General features: G+C 36.8%; 1 protein-coding gene across 1 annotated transcript in view; it reads right to left on the bottom strand.

The window, feature by feature from the left end:
• The window catches only part of TRPM3 (transient receptor potential cation channel subfamily M member 3), a 242,611-nt gene that overhangs the window by 101,041 nt on the left and 117,084 nt on the right, over nt 1-24,486 (bottom strand). Inside the window, exons 4-6 of the mRNA XM_026035828.1 lie at nt 22,580-22,793; nt 20,107-20,231; nt 11,184-11,355 (exon numbers count right to left, since the gene is read on the bottom strand). Coding sequence (XP_025891613.1) covers nt 11,184-11,355; nt 20,107-20,231; nt 22,580-22,793 — 511 coding nt within the window. The remainder of the gene's footprint in view (nt 1-11,183; nt 11,356-20,106; nt 20,232-22,579; nt 22,794-24,486) is intronic.

The raw sequence follows: 24,486 nt of genomic DNA, 5'->3' as shown, positions 1-24,486 counted from the left end.
AACACTGCATACATGGCAATGCACTGTGAAAAGTGTTAAAAAAACTACCATATTTTGAAGAAGGTTTACTTTGTTTTCCCAGATCGTGGAAAAAAAAATTAATATTTTATGCTGTGAGAATATGTATAAATAATATATATCAGGCTTATAAATTATTACTAATTCTTTTTATGAAGAGCTAAACATAAGTTATCCATTGCTATGTAGAACAATAAGGAAAGAAAATGTCTTTTTTACTCTAGAATGTCATTTACTACTCATATATGTAAGCATGCTTATTAGAGTAATTAAAAGAGCATATTTTGAACTACTTCTGAGATCACCCTTGAGATATGTGCAAATAAAACGGAGGTGCTGTAGTTCATTATCCTTGACAAGAATGTTTCTGCCTTTTGTTTCTTAACTCTGGATATCAGGGYGGATATATCAATATGATTTTCTGCAGGCCAGACATTTTGGTGGGGTTTCTCCTAGACCTGTTTTGTTTTTTAACTGGAAATCTTAGCCAAAGGCTTTGGTGATAGCTGGGATTTTTCTAGGGTATTTGGGACCGTGGAGGTCCCGCTGCAGTGACCGCACACGACTCACRTGCAGTGACATCTCCCCCACAATGTGCAGCAGGTTCTCCAGAAGGAGGCTGTGATGGGAAAGTATCAGGTGTGCAGCACATGTGAGAAATTTTGATTAAATTCAATCCTAGTTTAACCTAAGTATTTGATATAAGCCAAGATTTTCGAATGGAAATCTACTAATGGGCATAATCATTCATTCTTAAAACATAACATTTGCCTATGAATTTTTTTGCAGACTCTGAGGATTTTGACACCTTCAAACTGAAGTTGCAACCCGGAAGTTGTATGAATTTGCATTAATATCCTTGGCTCTAATAGAGAAGTCTGTCTTAAAGGACCAGCTAACTTAGGGAACATTACTATACTCCATGGGGCAAGCTGAGTAACAGATGAATRAGGCTGTTTTACCTTCTGGACCTCTCTGTGGTGCTGCTTAAGGTCCCTACTGCCTTAAAAAGGCTTCAGTGGTAATAGAAAACATCCTGAGGTAATTCAAATCCTTTCCTAGGTGAAACTGAAAGAAACATTACTGGTCAGCTATATATTTTTTTTTCTTTCAGTATTCAGACCCTTCCAGAAACTCCTCCTGAGCCTTATGAAATACTTTGGTCTAAAATAGTGATAGCAAATAGATAAGAAGATCTACATATCTGAAGTTCTGCCTTTCCCAACTCCACAGAAGCTTCTCCCAGCTCCACAAAAAGGTATGTACTTTCCAACCTTGCTACTCAAAAGATTTATATATATTTTATGAAAAGCCTCTCAGTTTTTAAATATGAGAGTTTACCTCTCCTTTAGCCGCTCCATCTACATTTCAGCTGAAAAATGACCTTAATCACTAATAGCAAATTCCTTTACCCCAAAGGGAACTGACCTTCCCAGGAGGCTGAACCAGGTCTCATTACCCAGAAGGACAGAAATTTCCCACTATACCCAAATAGACAGCAAAAGTAATTTCAGAGTTTGTTGCTCTTCTTACCTTATGCCCTCTCTTCAACCCACCCCTTATTTCCTTTGCCTTCCCCACGGCAGTATGTATTATTACTTAATCTAGATAAGGCAAAGATGAGATAGCCAGATATTTCTGTTATTCCTTGAAAGGACCACTCAGTAATGACAGCACATAAACCTGCAGATAAAAAATGAAAAGGAGTCGAAACAGTGAAAGTTCTGCCATTCTCTTCTGAATAGTTTTAATAGATTCTTAATTTAGCAAATTAAACTGAGCTTCCACTTGRCTGCAGGCTCATTATATGCCCTGTGTCTAGAGAAATCAAAGTGACCTGGAAAACTGATACAGCAAACTCTCAGAATATTCTCTCTTTCTCTAGTGCACAGAACTAAAGGATTATGTGTGACAAAATGGCACAGAACCATTACTAAATAAAGTAAAGCACACAAGCTTTGGACTTGTTTTGATTTTTTTTTTTTTTCTTCTGCCTGAGGCTCATTAGGCTTCATTTGTTATCGTTTCCTTTTTCTTTTTTTTATGTTTCCCAACCATATGTTCAAATTACTATTATAACTCTTCTTTCATTCAGCTTTACTGCTGATCTTTACTTATATCTTTTAGGGATATCTAAATATCTGAGAATGCTGCCTAACATAGTCATGGTATGTCCTACCTCTTTTTTGGGAACAGACTAGAACTTCACAGAGCTAAAGGATAACTTCACTGGCATATGTCCACTTCCGTCCTACGGCTCACAAACCATGGTAAATATATCACACATGYGATTTAAGCCATTTTAGTCAGTCTTCTCTACTTTGGTGGTTTCCATGATTCCTTTAGGATGGGAACCCTATCACWTATTGCAACTATCTACAAAATTTTCACAGTAACATAAGCAGATTTCTAACTCCCCCAGGTTACCTACTGAGGAGTTTTCCCTTGCTATATTTTGCATACTTGCCAACGTAATTGGCACTATATGATCTCATATGAAGCCACACATTATGTAGGTCTAAGGTAAGCTGAAGTTACTCARGTCACGTCTATGAAGAGAATGAATGGATCCAGTTGAATCCTTTCAATTGTTTATGTTTCTGTGCCTCAAGAAAAATTTTACAAGCCTCTCTTGTGAGGTATTTTTGGTTCCAGTGCCAAATTCCGAATATAATTAACCTTCTGAAGAAAGAAGCTCAGGTTAATAAAATAAAGCTCAAATAAAGTCTGAAATCTGTGAAGCCTTGAACAGTTCTGAATTTTACTCACACTTCCCAAAGCTTCCCTAGTTTATAATAGGATCCTTCTACTAGAGGTTCTCCCCTCATCTTTCTATCCATGTAGTTATGAAAATGTATCTAGCACTGCACACAATGTGAAAGAAAAATCTGAAAACAATGAAAGTTCCAATGCATTTGATGATGGTGCAATGGTCAAAGATGCCAGTGATGACAATTGAACGTCCCTTTGCCTTCCCAGCCCCCTTCATATATTCTCAGGCATAGGATGACAAAGGGAAGTCCACGGGTCACATGAACAGATATTGTCGACATACTACACTGTCCAAATTGCCTTCTCCATCTAATCAGCTGACTCATGTTTTTCCACCATTTTCTTATACAAGAATAATTTCTTCTCATATGCTTATCAGAACTGAACTACATTTGCCAGCACTATAAGAATGATAGATCAAATGCAAAGATAAATACGCCAAAGTCTGCAGTCTTTCTGTTTAAGAACAGTATGCTAAGTGTACACTAAACTTTGGCACAGAACAGTCTATGTAGAATAAGATTTTCAATGACCCATAGTATTCCATATAAAGCCTTATTAAGACTAGAAGACTATTTGTCCAGAGATGCATAATCAAGAAGAGTAAAAATAACACAAGATAGACCTGCATAAGCAAAGGATKTGTTGTGAAAATCCTTGTAAGAAATCCCAATGTAGTTCAGTGCATGGAACTTACTGAGCAGTCTAGAAAGATTCTGGGGCAAACTTAACAGAGGTTTGTGTTTTTATTTCTTTGAAGAAAATAAAACCAAGACACTGACAAGTGCAGACTTTCTAGAAAAGTGAACTAGACACTAGCACTTTAAAAACGTGCAGCRCAGAATATTTACTGTTTTTATTTTTTTTTCTGTTTTTCTCGCACTGTTTTGAGAAGGTGAACTGCGTATGTAGGTAACACTTTGTTATGACTCTTGCAGTGGGAGAGTAGGAGATGAAAAGTAATACTGAGGTTTACTAAATACATTTGTCACACCTGCTTTAAAAAAATTGCATTGTGCAGCTTGTTTTTTAAAGCTTTGTGATTCAGTTTGTTTACTCCAGAAAGGTGTCCAATTGCATGCAGCTGGACTCCTCATCTGTTGCCCACACCTGGCTTTGAAGAAGAAAGCATTTTGTCCACTGTTATGATTTTCAAGCTTCAAACAAACTGAAAGAATGMGTTTGTTAAGGAAATTTATGAAAATTGCAAAATAAATCAAACTACTGTTTTTTGAAATACCTCACTTACAATTAAGTATGCTTTTCCATTGTCTGCTGCATGAATAGTGTTGCTTTCAAATATGTATTTTATACCTATTCAAACTTCTATTTAATTCTGGGGTCTTGTGGAAAAAAACACTTTATAAATCTCCCCGAGAAAGGTCTTTTTCTTTTCTTTACAACTCTGAAATATTCAGACAGCTCTTTCTGAAGAGGAAAGTAGTAGTTAGCTTCATGAAGAATAAATAATTTTCACAATGAAAAAGTACTTGTTTTTCCCATCAGCACTGYCTAGACCTAGAGGCTACCATCTAGGCTACATTACCCACCCTTGTCATTTTCACTGCTGATGCTAGTGAAGGCCTTCTGCTTCATTACTTCTCTTTCCTTCCCCAAGATCATGCCTTATAATGTCATAAATCTAAGTAGTGAATTCTGGTATTAAATTCATTTACAACCAGACTAGCAAATAAGTCTCTTTTAAATCATTACAGCAATCAGATCTTTTATACATTTTAATCCCCGAGGGAAACTATTAATCTCAGTGTGAACACCCCAGCCTTTATCGTTACATTTTACCTTTTCCCAAAGCTTCCCCTGCCCTCCCAGATTTTAAAGATGTAAAATCTCTGTCAGAGAGTTACAGGTACAGAGAATTCTGGCAGTACTCTGACCAAGATGTARAACTTTTGATATATGAAGTCCTCACTGGCAGTGAGGTATAGTTTTAAAAACACATGATGAAAAAGTTTACATCACCATTTGTCAAATTTGCAAATGTCTTACAAAACCATTGTTCCCAATTTCTAGCCACTATTGACAGTAAATTAACCCTCTCTAACACAATCACAAATCTAAACAAGAGATCCTTGCAAATACAGTACAAATATTTCTTTATAGAATAGTGGAAAAAAAATGGCAGGTTTGATGACAACTCATGCAGTTAGCAGCAAGCTATTTGCTGTGTTTATTTGACTTTGTCTATTATAAAAACACAGTTACTCTGTACTGAAAATGTTTACTTTCCCTTTGTTGAAGATAGCCTGTGCAACTAGTTACCAAATGGATCATCAAATGCCTGAACAAAATAGTATCTGATAAACATAAAGCATGGGTTTAAGTGCCATGGAAGCCTAGCTGAAAGGGAATTTGTTCCATTTCCAGTTAAAAGCCAAAGTGAAAGAAAATAGGCTGAAATGACTACTTCATTCTCACAAGTATTAATTCAGGTTACAAAACATCACTGTACAAAGCAATACACTTTCCTATCATGTGGCTTTCCTTTGAGAATAATCTTATTTACAAAAAAAAATGTAGCTGGCAAGAATTGCAGAGCAGTAGATTCACTGCCATACTCAGTTTACACTTGTTGTATCTATGTACTGATATATACAAGAAAAAATAAATAATTGCATAATTCCTGAAATAGTTATGTAGTTACACATGGCTTCAGGAATACAATGTAGGTGTATGTATGCTTTCTATTCTGTGTCTCCAGATATTKTTCCTGGGCCAAGTTAACTATAAATATTCTTTTAAAGAGAAACTGACAGAACTTATAACTAATTCACAACCTTTTTTATTCAAATTTGACAGTTTCACATAGCCTATGTGTGAGCATTGTAGGTATATGAACTAATCAATTGTTTACTTGCCTTTCCCCACAGTTGCTGTAAGATCATTAACAAGGAGAGTAGCGCCTTGAAGATACTTGCCAAGTTCTTGGCAAACWCGCTTAAAGCTGTTTATGGCTTCAAGTGTGATTTCAATGAATAGTCATGATTATACCATGTGAAATATATAAATAAGCCAAGATGAACACAAAGTCAAGAGAATGAAACTTCAGGTAGGATTTTTAAAGGGAGATTCAGTAAGTATCAGAAAAGGATGCCTTTATGTTACATGAACTATTCTGAGACTACATTTGTAAATTTAGAAAGCATTCTTCTGACTGAGTACACTCATGGAATAGGGTCAGCCTAAMACAGTGGCTTTTTCTTCACGATGACTAGCAGTCCTTGGATCAGGCCCATGACCTGAGTTGCTGCAGTGGCAGTGATCCTAATCTCATGTCTGTGGAGAAGCAGGGATGGTCTGTAGTGCAGTCTGTGGACAAATTTCCTCAGTGGTTCTAGCTGGAGACATGGCTGACTCTGTTACAATTCTCAGTAGTGCTCTGAAGATGAGGTAGTGATGTACATATTAACAAATGCCATTTCACAGCAATATTTTGTTAACGAATGTCATAACTGAAGGATCTGCAATAGGTTCTTACAAGTAATTGGATGCTTCATTTCTTTCCTCTCTCTGTTTAGCAGGTACATAATCTGATTGGCAATACATTAAGTTCTGTTTCTATAGTATCTGGTATAGCATTTTCCCATGACAGTTAAAAAAATAATCAGCTGTGCTTTTACTTCTGTTGCACAAAAAGCTCATTAATTTCTAATCAACAATACCACATTTTTGGTTCTGCCAAATGTTCTACCTTATATTTTTAAACAATTTCTTCTGATCTTTTTTTCCCACYATTGTGATCCACTGGAAAGAACATGCAATATTTGGGGAAAACATATCTGCAAAGGGAAAGGAAAACCTACAAATAAATGCTGAAGACTTGTCAGGCAGCAGGGGAAGGAGGGAATGTATTGTGGGGGGTATTCTAGAAAAGATAGAGGCATTCTTAACATTTTAGAGGAAAGGTTGATCCTCAACAACTGAATAAAAATGGCTTTTTAGATATAATATTTTAGAAAGACTTTAATCAAGAAATACTGGGGATGACAGGAACTTAATGAATACATACTTTTTTTTTTTTTTTTTTTTTTTTTTAAATAATTGAATACTAGAATACTAGGAAGAGTGTTGTGGCAAAATATCTCTTGAGAAACAAAGTCTCTTCAATTTCATTTGAAACCTTAATATGATCCACCATGCATTCCAGTGCAAATAAGGTGAAACATGTCCTGAGTTGACTTAAGAGATATATGTCCAGGATATGCTATGATCCTCTCTCATCCATTCTAGGCTGGTGAGGCTGCATTTGCAAAACTGTCTTAAGGTTTGACTCTCCAGTTCAAAAGGTGTAAAGGGAAACTGGAAACTATCCAGAAAAAAGCTACTAAGGTGTTCCGTGGGCTAGAATGTATGTCTTACGCTTGAGAGGTAAGGGCTTGTTAAATCTATTTAAGGGGAGTCCAATGACCTAACAGGACTATCTGAAAGGGAATTGCAAAGACGAAGTGGCTAACTTCTTATCGCTACAGCTAGGATGTATATCAAAAGAAAATGGACACAAATAGCAGACGGGGAGATTCAGACTGGACTTAAGGGAAAAATTAACAAACAAGCAAACAAACAATTTTTGCTAGTAGTGCAGAACTGTTATATGAAATTCATATAGATGGTTGAATACTCATCCTTGGAAGTTTTTGGATATGTTGGTCAATGTGCCATTTAGACTGAAGATTGCTATTGGGGGTGTCTCAATTTCTCTGCCAGCCAACATGGTACCTATCACTCTACGAATTGCTCTCAACTCTCTTACATTCAAGGTAGTGAGAGAGAGTTTAGCATTAACCATACATCTAGTGGCAGTAAATTAGAAATCAGTAAAATGGCAGCAGGAAATGATGTCAGCCAGACATGCTACAGATACCTACATGTCAAGAAAGGCTTAAGTGTATCATCAAAACACAGCAGTAGCTTAGTATATTTCCCAAAATTGCATCTTTTCACCTGTAACACTTCACTGAATTTAAAATATTTTTGCATTCATCTTGAAGATTTCTACTCAATAGTGCAATATTTTTGAAAAAGGATGAAGTAAAAAAGTTGATTTTATGTTTCAGTGTAAAAACTTTTACACTGTCTGTCAATTTATCTTTGTAATGCTTATCTTATGCAATAAGACATATAGCCTAGGTGGTCAGAAAGCTATTTTTCCTTCTTTCTAGTGTATATTTTGAGATGATTACACTGCCTTGAAATTCTGGCAAAAAGTTCTGGATTCAAACATATCTGTAAACTGAGAACTCAGAAACATTTCTGATAATTTCATTTTCCACATTTCTACAATTTCTACATTTCATTTTGAACTTGAAACAGTGTTGAATTTGAAACAGTTTTGGAAAAAAGTGTATATTACTTTCATTTCAAAATCATAGTTTTTGAAACTTAATGTATTGCATTTAGTTTCAAGAGACAGTTGACAGCATGTGTTAAGATCACCTCTCTTGTCAAAATAAGAAAGACCTGCCCTGAGCACTCATGCATCGAACTGACCTCTAGGTAAATGCATAGCTCACTAACTAGCCTGAATTTTCAGACTCAWGGTAACCCACAAATGTGACTACTCTGTGCTTGCCCGAAAAGGTTGTTGTTGTTGTTACTGTTGTTCTTATTCTTATTCTTATCATTTCAGTACTGACCACAAAACAAGAGTTATGGAAGTGGTAAAATCTGAAAAAGTGTCAGGGAAAGAGAGCATTCAAGTGAAGGCTTTTTTTTTCCCTAGTGATATGCTATCCTCAAATAGAGGGCATAGGGCAAGCTTTTCATTATATTTTTAACAATGAGATCTGTAACATTCAGGAAATTAGACTCTGCTGAATGACTGAAAATGATAGCTTGTTAGGAAATAAAAAACTCTTCAGTCTTTCAGAATTATCTGGCATACTTAAGGGCCTGATTTAATCTTAAATTTTATAAGAAGACAGTGTTATTTGCTTAATCTATTTTAGAGGAGTAGAGTTCTCTGTATCTTTAATAGGTGAACACAAGCTTGAAGTTTATCTTTGTGACTATCATCTGATACCAGATACTCAGAAGAGGTATCCCCATGATGAATAAAGAGCCAAAGCAGGGGAAAGTAAATAAGAGGAAATGACATGCTTGGCAAGTAAAAATAAAGCAGGCTTAAAAATAAGAATAAAATCTGCTTTCAACACTATTGTCCAAGGAGAGGCTATGAAATAAATAGTTACTGACTGTTTATTAGTTCCTGAATCTGCACTSCTTTCTAGCCCCCTGCTCTTTTGTTTGGTGATTAAGCAAGAACAGTACCTTTTCCTGACTTTCTGGGGAACACAACCCTTGTGCTGTCAATGTCTTTTTTCCACTTCGCATGCTGACTACTGAAAAGCAGTAAATCAGGACAGGCAGACATGGCTGAGGGTCCCCTGCAGCACCACCAGTGCCTGTGTGGGCCAGGGAAGTCCCTGTCCCACTAGGATGGGCATGGAGAGAGGCAGCTGAAAGTGGACATCTGCTTGGCTGAACAACCAATGCAGGTGTTGCTCATCTTGCCCATATGGCCACCACTCCGGTCACCGATGGCAGGGCACAACTCAGGCACCTGCTTTTAAAGCAAGAGAAAGCAGCGCAGGGTGGAGGCAAGGAACTTCCAAGTTCTTGCAGTGATAGGCATSTGGTTTGTTGAAGTTATACTGTTACTCAGATCTACAATGCAGGAGAAAGTCTGGGCTTTATGAACCAAAGATTTATAAATTTCACCAGCAACCTTCTCACTTAACAATCCTCTTCTATCTTCGAAGAAATGTTGCAAGACTCAAGTATTCTTATATTTACCAGAGAGATTTGGAAGGAAGAGATCACTGGAGCAGGGAAGCAAAAAAATATATACTCTTGGGGYGGGAGGAGCTCCAGACCTGAGAAGAGAGATCCTTCATGGTTTGGTGAGTTTTTGTTCAATTTTCTCTTCAAAATTTTGTGCTGTGAAGTGAATATACTCACATTTTYTATCCATATTCTCAAAATAATTATTATTTATGGCACATTTTTCTATAATTTGATTATATCATGTATGTCACTTTCAAATGTCACATACAAATGATGGTGAGTCTAGGTCTACCTCCACTTGCTAAGGACGTACATATAAAAACACACACATGCAAACACATGGCAAAGAACAAGCACACATACACACACTACCATGTAAAAAAAAGTTATATACATACTGATATCACAAAAACAATAAGCTTGGATTCTCCCGTTTTAATTTACTGTAGCATGAAATCACTCTATTTGACCAGTGATGCTGAAAGATCCAAGTGGCACACCATTTTAATTTAAGCACAGTCTGTAATCTTTATACAGAAAGCTACATCAAGCACTACCAACATGCTTCTTTGAATTCAGCCCGTTGGGTCTGTCTGTAATTCATTATCCTCTCAGGGTTGAGAGGCTAAATGTGTTTCTTGGTCTCATTCCAGATTCCAGTGTCCATATCACAAAACACATCAATCTCCTTGGCCTTAAAATTGCATGTTTACAGGGAGTTATCAGCAGAAAGGCTGTGCCTGTGATCACTTTTGAAAACTGAGTTCTGTTTTTTATTCCTAAACTTTAATTATACAGGTCAGTGCTGAAGTTCACTTGTACGATTGAGACAAAGTCCTGCCTGGCTACTGCCCAAACTGAGGATTTGCTCTTAATTTGGGGCACAGGTTCATTTTACAGAGATGATCATTTTCTCCTGTGATTGCAACAATTGTCTAATAACTAAAAAAACTTAAATAAAAGAAGAAAAAAATCCAAGGCATTCAGGAAAAAAAAAATTCTTAACCTAAATTAAATTTCTGTAATACTACAGAAATACCGATAAAAACACAACACAAAACATCAAAATGTTTCCGGGTTTAGGCTATGCAAAGACGGATACAAGCACATGTTCAGGTCAGAATGTTATCTTCTATGTCATCCAGGCAGAGATACTTTCCCAAGCTGGAAAGTCCTTTTCTGTTGCATGTCATGGAAAATTCCCCCTTATTTTTGTCATCCTTTTCTGTACCATTTATTATTCTATTATTTTCTTTATGAGATAAAGGGGCCTAGATCAGTATACAGTTCTAAGGAGATATAGCAAAATTTTTATCTAGCTGAAGGCCTTAACACAGACTGTTTGTAATCTACCAAAAACAATTCAGTTTTCATTTGTGCCATACTATCACCTATAGTACTAGAATCAAATTGTATTAGCTTTATTCACCCTTAATCACTTTTAATATATGTTCACCAATTCAGATAGCAGCATTCTAGATACATAAATCTAGATCTAGATACATAGATAGATAAATACAGACCTCATTGTATTTTAAAGTCCTGGTGTCCTTGATGCAATTCTAAAAGAACGCAGGCAAAATGTTACTCACTTGTATTTATCTTCTGAAGTGAAATGTGCTTTTCCAGCTGTCTACGAAGTTTCACCTCTGCTCCATATTTACCAGTAGTGCCATTGTCAGCCAGAATGAAGTGGGAATGCATACTGTTGAGCACGGTCAGCTTACTCATGGGATTGGACATTGTCTGGTATGGTCGGACCACCTGCATTTTAGAGACAGAGGAAAAACAATAGCACTAAACAGAATGGTCCTTCTGAATTGGATCAGTTACGTGATGTGAGCTGACAAAATGATACAACAGAAAAAAAATTGTTTGTGAACAGCTATTTGAGCATTGCCCTTGAGCACAGCTGTCCTGTATATTAGGAGCAGGAGGTAACCCTTAAAACACTGGGATCATCTCAATGTAAAAATCATGTAAAGACCAGCCTTTCAGAGGCAGACACTGCTTAAAGAGTTTTTTTAGTGTAATCTTTTTTGCAGCCACTGATTTCTTGGTAAGCCCAGTTGAGGATCAATTCTCCAAAGGACTGTGTGACCACACTTGCATTTCCCACCTTGTCTGCAGCTGCTTTTCAATGCCCTGAAAAGGGGCAATACCCTGAAAAGGGCAAAAGGAACTTGTTTTCACAAATGGCTTCACAAAGCGTCCTCCTCTCTGGCTTCACAAAGAGCCAGAGAGGGCACTGCAAAGGGAATTTGTTTTCACAAGAGCTCTGTGGCTCTTTCTGCAGAGCACCCACCAGCACTGTGCTGCCTACCCACCTGCCTCTGCTCAGATTTTCTGATCCCATCTAAGTGAGAACCACCAACACAAGGGTCCCTCTGCCAGCACCTAAACACAAGCAAAAACCTCTACAAGGAAAAAAGGCCTGCGTCTGCAGAGTAGTGAATGCCACTCTTGGTGAGGTGTGTACCTGGTATTATGTCACATTTTTGATTTCTTTGGGAAAAAAAMGTTGCCTCAACCTCAGCACAAGGCAAATACTAACATTCACAACAGCACTTCAAAGTTGCCATTCAAAAGGGAATTTGCTATGTTACCTTTGATTTGTTTTCATCAGGGGAAATTATTTTGCAGATAAATAGAGTATGTTGTTGCAGACATACTCAGCCCACAGCTGCCCCATTCCTATTCTCCAGTCAGACCAAACCACGACACTGGGCCACTGTGTTCCATCAGCTGCTTTGGTGGGTCTCCAGTGACATCAGATAGACTGATGTGACAAAACGTTTCATCTCATGTTGAAGGATCTAGGTGATCATTCAAAGCGATTTGCTAGAAATATTTCTGCCTGTATTGTTTAGGTCTGCTTTTTCTTTCTGGAAATACAGCATTCCTTCCGAAAAATTGTATTCCATCTGAAAATATTTTGAAATTCCTGACTGAAATAATGCTGTAAACCTGTTACAAAATCTGTCCTTGCTATGCTTGATCTCCAAGGAATTCTCTTCAAGGCTCCAGCATTGCTCTTTTTGCAAAACAAAACAAAACAAAACAAAAGTTCAGTCCTTTTTGGTGCAAAACAATGTACACCCTGATGCATTGGCAAAAATACTTGCAAACAGACAAATATAAGCTTAATTTCTTTCTAATTTTCCCTCCTTTTTTGTTACTTAAAAGAATTCTTTAGTTGAGAAATAAATCTTTATAAATAGTAAGAATATGTTTGAATATGTGCAGAGATACCAGTTCACCTGCCAAAGCTTGCTGCATTTTGGTCAACTCTTTGCTAGAAATGGAAATCCACAAAATTCCGCTGCTGTTACAAACCGTTGATACAAAAGGTGCTGTGTAAGGAGTGTCTCCATCAAAAGTGCAGAAATAGCTCTGGAAAGCTCAAGAGTGGACCTTGGCTTACACCAAGGCAGTGTGCCCTCTGCTGCAGGAGTAGATGGTAGCCTGGCCTAGGATTTCTCTCAGGTTGTTTCTTTCAGTGTTCTGTTATGAAATGTGTATTCTTCAAAAAAGCATGGGTTAACAAGCATCAATATGCCGGTGCAACATGCTCACTAGCTAGCTTCTTCAGACACAAAAACCTATGTCAAAGAAACCTATGCCTTTTACACCATAGAAAAGAAAGTTTCTTTCATACTTCCTAATAATAATATAAAAAATCAATTTAAACAGCTACAGGTTTTGTAGTTATTTTGTCCTCTCAGTATAGAGGACACAGGCCAGCAAGACCTTTCAGGAGAGGATGGACTTGAGTTGCCCATTCCTTGTGTGGTTACAAGAAAAACAATCAGCCAATGGGAATGTGATTTTGCTGTGGGCTGGCCTCAAGAGCAACTAGTTAAGGTTTTTCTAACAGGCAGAGCCTAATATCTCGTTTTAATGAACTGCTGCTCCAAAACCTCCATGTCTGGATTTGGTAATGCTGTTTGAAGACAGATTAGAAGGTAATGCTCTGCTTCCGGGTCTGCCATTTAACTAAAAGGTGAATCATGTTATTAATAAAGAATAGAAATGTGAAAACAATAATAGACAAGAATACATTTATTTTCATTGCTCATTGCATGCTTACAAGCTCTGCATTTTATATAATAGAATTCACAGACCATAAMATGAACTCAGACTATCCTGATTAAAGGATAAACAAAATCTTCATTTTTCTGAATCCTAAGCTTTGAGGTTATTTGCTTGCAATGCTTTGCTTTGKTACAACACTCAGCAATTTTTCCTCTTTCTGTATTCTATAAATGAGAAGAGTGGCCCCTGGTATCTTCCTCTGCAGAGCTGAAAGGAACTATTTATCCTCAAGACACCACCTCTGAATATAGGTTAACTTTTGTGAGAGCAGGTACCCTGCAAAACAGCACTCCTGCTGCACCAAGCAGAGGCACTTGGTCAACAGGCAATGAGCTTCCCTCGCCCCAGTTATCACGTAGATGTACCCTGGAGAGGCAGCACACTCGAATTAAAAGCACTAACACACTGTTTACACTCTCTGTGGGCACTCTCTGAGCCTCAGTGTAGAGAGAGCACTTGAAAATAGCTTGAAAGTATCTCATTGTGAAGGAAGGACAAAAATTTAATATAGTAGTTGTGTGAGACATGTACATTATGAAATGCAAGTAGGTGTGAGAGAGAAATTAATTATATGACTAATAAACAAGACATTGAGATCTTGAGAGAACAGAGAGGTAAAAAAACCAATCCATTCGCTCAGTGTTACTCGCTCAATAGGGGCCTAGTCTGTCAATTTCTGGGGAAAAATTGGCCAGCTCGGAACCTCCTTTCCAGGCAGGCTGGACAGTGGTGCCAGGTGYAGCAGCTGCCAGAGCAGAGGACAAGGTCAAGCACTGACATCAAAGAGGACCTGGCACGGGATCCATGAAATCCATGAGCGAGACCTCAGCCCCAAAACTGTTCAGACACAGGCCCCCAACATATCTGTCCATAGTTCACACAGGTGCCATTCTATGCAGAAGATGTTCAGCTTAAACCTTCTTCACAGCCACACAGTTCTGCAGTACACAAGGAATAGGGTTGCTCTTGGGCCTCTGTGTATGCTGCACCTACACCTATTTCCACCTTGGCCTCAGGCATGCTCCCCACATGGACGTTTTCAAGGAAGCAGGAAGAATCCTTCTTCCTTGCATCTTTTCCTAGGATAATTATTTCCTGACTATGACCAGGACTCCTAGGGGTCTCTGATATTTTGACATTAGATAAAAACTATGCTGAAATGAAATTGGGAACTAATCAGCTGTGGCTATCACTATTTTTTCCYAGCAATTCAGTTTAATCTTGAATTACAATATATCTCTTCAAAATWATTGCAAAATATCTACCAAAACTAAGCTAAAATTGGTAATAAAAAATACCACCACATTATAAAGAAGTAATCTTAAAGGTGCTTGAGGTTTGTAGGCTTTCTTGTAATTCTGAAAGCTGCAAAAAGTAGTTGCAGGAGAATATAATCTTTCCCTCACTTTAATGTATGTGGGAGAGGAAGAAGTGAACTCTTGTCATAAGCTAACTTGACAATTAAGATGAAACAAAGAAAAGAAAACATGTAGTTCATCTTGGCAGTACTTAGCCTGATGCACATGTTGTCTGGCAAACAAATACMGAGTATAAGAGCAACTAGCACAAATGGTGTGACAAGACTCTGGGGCGGGTTTTAAAGACTATGGTTTAAAGTGTTAAATTATCGAACTTGACAGTTGTATGACTTTCTTCATATATGTGAGGGGTCTCTAAGCTGTTATTTCTATATCTCCTCTTTCTTCTAGTTAGTTATAAACTTTACTTGATTCTTCTTAAAACTAGAGCTTGGAGAAGGCCTCACCCATGTCAAATGCCACGGAAAGAAGTGATTACCTCTGTCAAACACTGGTCATGCTATACAAGTCCCAACATAACACACATCCTTCTGCAAAAGCATCATGTTACTGAGTCACCAAATGTTCAAAATTATTTGGTAAACACTCCAATATGGTGGGATGTCTTTTCTGAAACAGTTATTAGGCAGCTATTGCCTCAATAAATCTGAGAAGTTCACAGTAGCACTTATTCCATGACAGGCTGGTTTCAAACAATTCTCTCCAGTTAGTAAGAATCTCTAGATTTATGATCCTGCAAAGTGCATACAACCTTCCCTCTTCCATCATCCAAATGCATACTGAAAAGAATGAATATATGAATAACTAACCTATTCCTGTAGGCCTGCTGAGTTTTTCTGTGAGTACCATCTGAGCACACTAGCAAAAACTCTACTGATGACTTCCCTTTATTCCAGATATAGTTAAAAAATTCATCAGCTGTGCTGATATGAGATTGCTTACAGTGAGATTAGAGTCTTTAAATGAGAGGCATTAACTATACACAAAGTGGGAAAAACAGGCTTCATTATATATATACACTATATACATATATATAAATACAACTTACATTTAATCCAATACAAATTTATTTTTTTTTACTAAAATGGACAAATTTTAGTCCACAGTTTTGTCATTTTAGCTGCATGTGAAAGCTGGTTTCAAGTAGATGTATCTTGTTGCTTATGTTTTATTCACCTTATATTTTTTTCCAAGTATTCTGGACAATATAATAACAGACACCCATGGTTTGTAGTCCATAAAAAACAACCGCACTTGGCTGTGATTCTGTTTTCAATATTCAATTTCTAAGATTCAAAAATATAATTTCTTCTGGAACATAGAGTGCATGAAAAGGATTGATATTTATGTGCATATATATATAGCCATATATGTAAACATAACCCATGATTTCCTGTRGGAGAATGGTTTTCTTCCTTATAATATTTTATGTTTACTACAAGTCTACATGGCAGGTTCACACTGCAGTTGCTGTATTCTCTTGCACTAAATCATAAAACCAACCATGTCTGCTTCCTCACTGCATAAAATCTTTCTTAAAAATGAATACTAGTCTACTTTCCCCCAAAATTCTGCTGAGCTTCACTTTTGCCAATGTTGAGCAGTTGCTGAGTGTAAGCCACAAATTTGTAAATTAATGTGGGGACAGAAACAAGTTATCACCTGTAGTTACAAGAGCACCTTAAGTGAGACAAAAAAAGCCCAAGAAATTTGGRGAGATCTACATATGGAAAGATTTTATATAAAGTGTGGAGCAGTGGATGATTTATATTTTATAGTGATTCAACACTGCAGTACAAGAGCTCAATTTYATTTTCACTTACTACAAAGAGATAAAAGTTTGGGATATTTTGCTTTCAGAATTTTAATTACTAAATTTAATTACTAAAATATTGCATTCCTCTCAAGTTACWAAGTAATATACTACAGCATTGTCTGTAATGAACAGCATATCCTAGTATGCTGAAGATATACTGTTACACAATTGAAACATGTTTTGATCTGATTCTGAAATACTAGCTCTTCTGTATTAAAATGAGAATGATTTGAAAGATCTTGTAGAGGAAAAGAGAGTACAAAAATCATGGTCCTTTTATTAATCTAGGTCCTGTGCCTGGAGGCGCAGCAAGGTGAGTAGGAATTAAACCAAAGTAAGGACTAAATAGACTCTCAGGAGAACACCAATGATATTAGCAGCATGTGCTACAAAGGTTTGCAAGGTGCACTCTTTGAAAAGGAAYGGTGACTTTGTACTTAACAAGAAACCTGCTTATGACAGCAGCTTTCTGTAAGGCTGAGCAAGCCACCTTACTTTCACATATTTTCTATCAGAGAACTGGGAATAAGGCAATTGACCACCATTCCCTTCCATGCTTTGGTTTTAAATTAGATGCTGACCTTATCAAGATGAGCACTATTTTGTGCTCTTGCAGTACGACAGTACAGTAAGACTAATCTCATTTGGGACCTTTAAGCAACCCCCAAATAAATTACTTACCACAATGGTAATTTGCTTAGCTTGACTATTTCCCTTTATAGCTCTGAGGATACCTCTGGGCTTCCTGAGGACYGGCCCATTTGAATGGGTTGGTAAACATCATAAAACTCAATCATGACTTCAGAAAATACAAAACCCAAACGTGGGCTGCAGCGTTAGCTGTGGCACAACTTTGCCAAGCAAAATCTGATACCCAYGAGGAAGAGAGAGCACATGTGGCTGCATGGGCAATATGGGTACCTCCCTTCTTTCCCATAAATTTTCCATGACCAAGCAGGTTTTCTKTATCTGATGCTGCTCCAAGCAGTGAGGTTATGTTTTGACTATTCTTTGGTTTTGATCATGATTTGACTAGACRTGGTTCACACAGGCATAAAGCCACATTGATGCTAGAGTTCAACAAGCCTTTTGCTATTGGTTGACTTATTTCACCCCCGCCTCCCGCATAATCCTTTGTGCCCTTTGTTACTTTCTTAACGATGATTCATTTTACGTGCTTATGGTACTATTTATACTTCCTCTTCTTGGTTCATTTCACAGCATTCACCTCTAATGAGCCAGTCAACAGAGTGTCCTTTGATTTTCAAAAAGCTTTCAAAAAAGCTTCCTCCTCAAATGCTTCTAAAAGAAACTGCACACATGGATAAGAGGGAAAGTCATTTTAGGGATTAATAACTAAGGAAAATTAGGGGGAAGGGAGGATAAGAAAGAAAGGTTAATTTTTGCAGTGATTGAATGTGAGGAAGTAGATTAGCAGCAGAAGTGACCTACCTCAAGCTGTCTGTTCTGCATGTTCTGATCAACACATTTTTAAGGGATATGGATGAAATACTAGGGTAAAGCAGCTCAAAGACAAGTCAGTGGACTATCAAGAGTTAAGAACTGCTTTTATTAGGCCTTTTGCCAAGCCTGGCTCTGCTTCGGGCGTAGAAGGAGCTGTGAAGCTGGACAAATAGAGGTTGTGGGAGCAACCTGCCTCCTGCCCCTCTCTGGCCTGCAGGCTCAGCCGCAGCAAGACTGATTTGGCAAAGATGAGATTCAGTACCAGTATCATCACAGGGGCACTGGACAGGTCTAAAAGCTGCATTAGCAGAAGGCTTTGACCTTTTTTTTTTTTTTTGTAGTTCTTTTTGAAATGCTCATCCTATTCTCAGATGATCAGTAACTGGAAGGGTGTTTAACATAAAGTATCTGAAGAAGCTATATATCAGCGGATGGGTTTCAGATGGCTGGAACAAGGCAAACAGTATTTTTTTCAGTCCTTWCTATAAAGGAGGGCAGAGGAGTCCTATTAGCAGGTGGTGCCTCGCTGGGAAAAGAGGCAAGGAGCAAACTGGCAGGTGGAAATAATGAAGGGAGGAAGTATAATGTTCCAAAATGAATTAATTCAAGACCAATTTAATGACCTCCCTTGCCTTCTGTCTTTTTGTAATGTTTCCAGAAGAACTCTATGAATCTTCTGGCAAGATGCCTTATTTGAAATTGGTATGTACATTAGTCTTACATAATCAAAAGCATCTCATCTTTATGACTAGTAATTTCTGCCATTCAGCTTTGGGACTGCATCCCAGAAATGTTCATAACTGCCTCTGAATTACTCTTGCAGAGCCCCATCATGCTGTCCTATCAGCATTAGTAGCCTTATTATACAAGCTTTGGTGGTGTTAGAGAGCATAAAACTGTGCTAATTGGAATTCTYCCTAATGGTTATACCTTAATAGTGAATTGCTATGAATCCCAATTGAATTCTTTCTTCCCATTCGTATTGTAATTCCTAGTGACTTGACTGATAATTGAATCCTCCCCCCTTCCCCAGGTTGCTAATGTACAAATATACTGAGAAGGGTGACTCAGAGCAAATTGAACAAGAAAATGTTCATTAAGTAGAATGAAGACTGCATCTCTTTTCCATTCAAGGCTAGCCACGGGTTCTCAGGCAGAATGATTGGGAAAAAAGCAGAAATAAGGCAAAAAAAAAAAAAAAAAAAAAAAAAAAAGGATCACATAATGTTTCAAATAACATATAACTAGAATAAAGTATAAGCAAGGCATTCTTCTATTTAAAGTCCAGGGTGTTCATTTTCCTGAAGAAGAGTGTAGGTTTAAAAGAGAAGAATGATATAAAGGAACATAAGAAATGTTGACTCTCACTTAGAAGGTGCCTGAAACACAAATTTTTTGGATGCTGGCCTTGTGTTAAATCCATTTATTGTATTGAAACTCCTTCAGTCTTTGCAATTGGTATTATTTTAGACACTTTTCAGGACTCAGAGATCTAGTTTTACAGGATTAAGATATGTTTTAAGAATAATATTTAACAAAATATTTTTATAATTGATTTTTAAAGAACGGAATTAATATGTACTAGAAGCTACTGCAAATTCCCATCTCTTGACCTGCACAGCATAGAGATTTTGCCGTTGCTATCTTGAAAGCGTTATCAAGCATAATGAAAACCTGATATATCTATTGATTCATGTTGCTAGAGACAAATCCTGTGAGGAATTATTCTGAGAGAAATTGTTAGTGAGGGGCACAGAGTAAAGAAAAAGACACCATAAGACATGTATATTGGACAAATATGTATGTCTACATAGGGCTTACATCTTTGCCAATCAAATCCTCTTGATTTTCCACAATCCCCCAGGGAGCTATACCGATAGTGCAGATCTTCCCGCGAGATTTTGAGGCATGATCCTTCAGGGCATCTCCAACATGCCTAATGACTCCTGGAAAAGAAACAGCGTACAATTCAAATAATGTTACCTTGGTTCATGATGATTTGGGTTCATCCCTATAATCCCTTTTCAGGAAACACCTATGCATATGCTTATAAATAAGTAAAGCTCTACAATTTTTCTTTTTGATTACTGCTACAGTTTAACTATAGCTATGAGTGAAATGGGTTCAAATTAGTGATAGCTTTGTTGGCTTGGTAGCCCAATATATATATATATACTCTACAAATTTATTAGATAAATTTGCAATGAAAAAATGTATGGCTCTAGAAATAAAAATGGAAATTTTGACAACTGACTGTAACTTGATTTTTTTTAACTTGTGTTCACAAATATAAGTGCATGCAAGCAGATGTATGGTATATATGTTCCAAGCAGAGCAATAAACAAAAGAATGAAGAAAAAAAAAAGTGTAGGCTGTATATAAATGGTCATCTGAGTCCCAAAAAATGGATGGAAAATGGTGAAAGCATCAATACAGTTCTTCATGGTAAGCTACGGTAAGCTACCATTCTTTCCAAACACTCAGTCACTTGAGAGATCTTACAGTAGGGTACTGGAAAAAACCCTGGGAATCAGTGAGAAAACAGAAATTAGTACAGAGAGAATGATGGCTCTGCAGCTTTCTTTCTGTGCTTTCTGCTGATGCTGCATGTGTGTGTTTTAGAGCAGCTTTGCGGGCAGTGTTCCTCTGCAAAGGATGTGTGGGGAAGAAGACTTTGGTAGGCTAGGGAAAAAATTGCTCACACATGGATCATTCCTCCTTCCCCATCAAAAAATTATTTTTATGATGTGGGTCAACAACTATCTTTTGTGATGTGGCTGCAYGGAAGCATGCCTGTGAGATTTCTGTTGATGCCATCTTTTCCTCAGTTTCTCTGATTAGTTCCTGTTCAGATTCCTTGAATTTCAAAATACCCCCAAAATGCTCTTAATTTTAGTTGCTATTATGTATGAATTAAACTAAGAAGCAACATCACAATGGGTTCAGAAAATCTGTCCAGACTGACGAAATGTCTGTTATTTAGGACAATCATTGTACAGGATGACATGAATATTTAAAACAACTAAAATCATTAAATAGTAATGATTATGGTCATGTATGCACTATCCTTTTTGCATCACTGATTCACAGTCCAACATTTCAGCATCATTTCAAGGTTTTGCTTTTACACTTTTGCTTGACAGAAATCTGATGTATAAATTGATCATCATTGTAACTGATTGTAGGAATTTTTTTTTAATTTGTACAATTTCACACAATGATAAAACATACAATTATCACCTACATAGTTTTAAAACCTCAGTTCGCATTCACAAAATTTCTATAGTTTCATATACAGTGTTCCTGTAGTAAGCCACAGCAGTGAGTTTAAAGATGTATTTTTTATTAATTTTTTTTAGCTGAATTTTCAGATATCTTTGTGAATTGTTGCCACAATAATATCTGAGCATCTAACACAATCACTATGACCTAAGTGCACAGGTCAACATCTAACMTCATTTTATTTATTCTGCAGAATGATGGGGGATATTAAATACATATACAACCAAATTTTCATCTATCACTCCAGAAATTATGTCTCTTCTTTGTTATTCATATTTCTGTTGTGAGAAAACTGACTTTTAAGTATTGTCTTAAATTTGATGTGCTCTGGAAACACAGAATTCATTTAGGGAAACTCTGTGTCTCAGCTTATTCCTGGAATTCCCATACAGTTTTCCAGTAGAATGGGGCCAGATGCTTTTCTGCATCCTTAGAAGGCCATACCCATATGGAATGTTACAGATTTTCTCAGCTTTGCATACAATATTATGTCTGTTGCTCCAAGCATAATAATAATAAAACAAATAGGTCAAGTTCTCTACACAGAAGGAAAAAGTGATTCTTATGCACAATGAAATTTTTCTCTGTAACCACAAAACAGAAGCTTTTCCACCCCCGTGCCTCCCCCCCCCACCCCCCCACTTCAGAAGGCCTTATAAGGAAAAATATAAGGTCTTTTCTGGATGAAAATATTTCCTGTTTTATGTAATAACAATTCTGCATCTTTAGGGTTCTGGTTACTAAACCCTCCATGCAGGTAAATGTTGATCTTACAAAGTCTTCTTTGGCAATATACTAGTGTAATTGCCTCATAGGAGGCTTTATTTTCAGCATCCTGGCGCACTTTGGCAAATATTTCATACTCTGAGAGTTGCCAGACTSATAGGAATTTGGCATGTTTTTATTTGCACATACACTCCACATCTTTCTAATCAGGTTAGTTATTAGTATTTTCTGCTAAAAATGTATTCTCTGCAATGCCACTATGCTGTCCTTTCAATATTTTTGTTACCTGTGTTTACTCCTCCAGTGAAAATCCATGCTCCAGTTGTCATAGCAGCCTTAATGAGGCCTTTTCCAAAGACTTGCTTGAGTTTTGGCTGAAGTTCAAAATTCTGAAGGCCTCCRTGCACAGAGATGAGAAGTTTGGGGAGCTCAAGCTGCCACTCTTTGGTCATCAGATGCAGAAGAAGATCAGGCTTTGTGTCAAAAGACACACGTACATACTGCAAYGTTAAGAATGGTAAAGAGAAAAGAAAGAGAAAAGATTGGTTATATTCAGTGGTGTTTAATGCAGATACTTAATGAATAAGAGATCACTGAAAAAAAAGGTGACTTTCAAAACAAAAAGCACCAATTAATTGATAACTTGATGATTTTTAAAAGAACGCTCTTTGTGAAACAAGATAAGAGGATTCACAGGCTGGATATCTTTTTTTTTTTTTTTTTAAGGAAATTATCCTTTAAGTATTTCAACCTGTCTATGCATGCTAAAAAGTTAAATATCTCTAAATAATGGATGTTTAAAGTGAAGCAGAAATTTCACCCTGGGAGCCACAGAAACAGCTATGCTTTTATTTCATCTTCTAGACCCTAAAAGAAATTTAATTTAAATGGACCTTGGATGAATGCCTTTGTGTGTTTTTCTTCTTTCTCTTCGCATAGCACATCATCTCTTAAATTCTGTAAATGTGCGTTGAATATTATTTTACTATAACAAAAATAAAAGCCATTGCCTTTTTCATGATTTATGTGAAAGATAAAAGATTCTCTTTTTTTCTCTTTCAAAAGCATTGAGAACTCTTAAAGTTTTTGAACAGTTTTGACAAAACGCTATGCATTTTAAAAGCAAAAAATAGTATCTTTTATTTGTCTGATTTCCAAATATCCTTAGTAATATATAATGTTACTGTGCATCTAAATATCAGAAGGTCTTTCTGTCAAAACTGTTTACATATTTCAGAATTCTATTTAAGTTCTTTCATATTTCCATCTAGACAGATAAATATTAGGCCAGTAATACTGTAATAAACTTTCTGTCTTCTACAGCTGCAAACATATGCAAACTTTTYGTTGTGCATAAATATATAAATGGAATGTATTTGACTAGGAAGAATTTATTTTTAAAAAGGACAAATATTTTTAACTGATTAAAGCTTTTGGAAAAAGCCATCTTCCATTTAATGTTGACTAGCCATGATTAAAGCAATTTCAGTTCAGTAAAGAGTGGTCATTAAGAAAAGACTGATGTAGAATCCAGAAGAATAGCGCAATTTCTTTTGTGCTTGGAAAGGCAGATGCTAAATTCAAAAAGATTGGTTTAATTTGGTCAGAAGTTCAGGGCAAATCTGAGCACAGCAAGATTGCCTTAACAGATCTAGTGACCAAAATCTCTTTGTTCTGAAATGACCTAGAATATTGCTCATAGTTAGAATGTAATCTGTCACATTAGTTTGGTAACTGCTCATAGAATGATGGTATTACCTTGCTAATATAAAGTTAGATGGACTGCTACAYGCTATTTTTGAAACTACTCAAAGCCAACTGATCATCTACACTGATTCTATTTTATTCATTTTCAGACTTCTTATATTCATTGATTTGTTCCAAAAGCTGCTCAAAAAGTTTCTGCAGCTCTACATCCTTCTCTGCCTTTACCTATTCCTTGTGTTTTTACAGTTGTCCTAACTCAAAACCTGCCACAAAAACAAATTTACATATGAATGGCAAAACTGTGAAATGAGTTTCTTAAAAATTAATAAATAAACTATAGGGATATAGCTTTGTAAGAAAGAAGTCAGGCAGAGGGGGCAGGAGACCTGCATGGATGAGCAGAGAGCTCCTGACAAAACTCCAGCAGAAGAAAGCAATATATAGAATGTGGAAAAAAGGACAGGCCACTTGGGATAAATACAGGAA

Source organism: Nothoprocta perdicaria, unplaced genomic scaffold (genome assembly GCF_003342845.1).
Source record: "Nothoprocta perdicaria isolate Ctin4 unplaced genomic scaffold, notPer1 scaffold_168, whole genome shotgun sequence".
Taxonomy (NCBI): Eukaryota; Metazoa; Chordata; class Aves; order Tinamiformes; family Tinamidae; genus Nothoprocta; species Nothoprocta perdicaria.
Note: the sequence above shows the minus strand (reverse complement) of the source record. Positions and strands in the feature narration are given on the sequence as shown.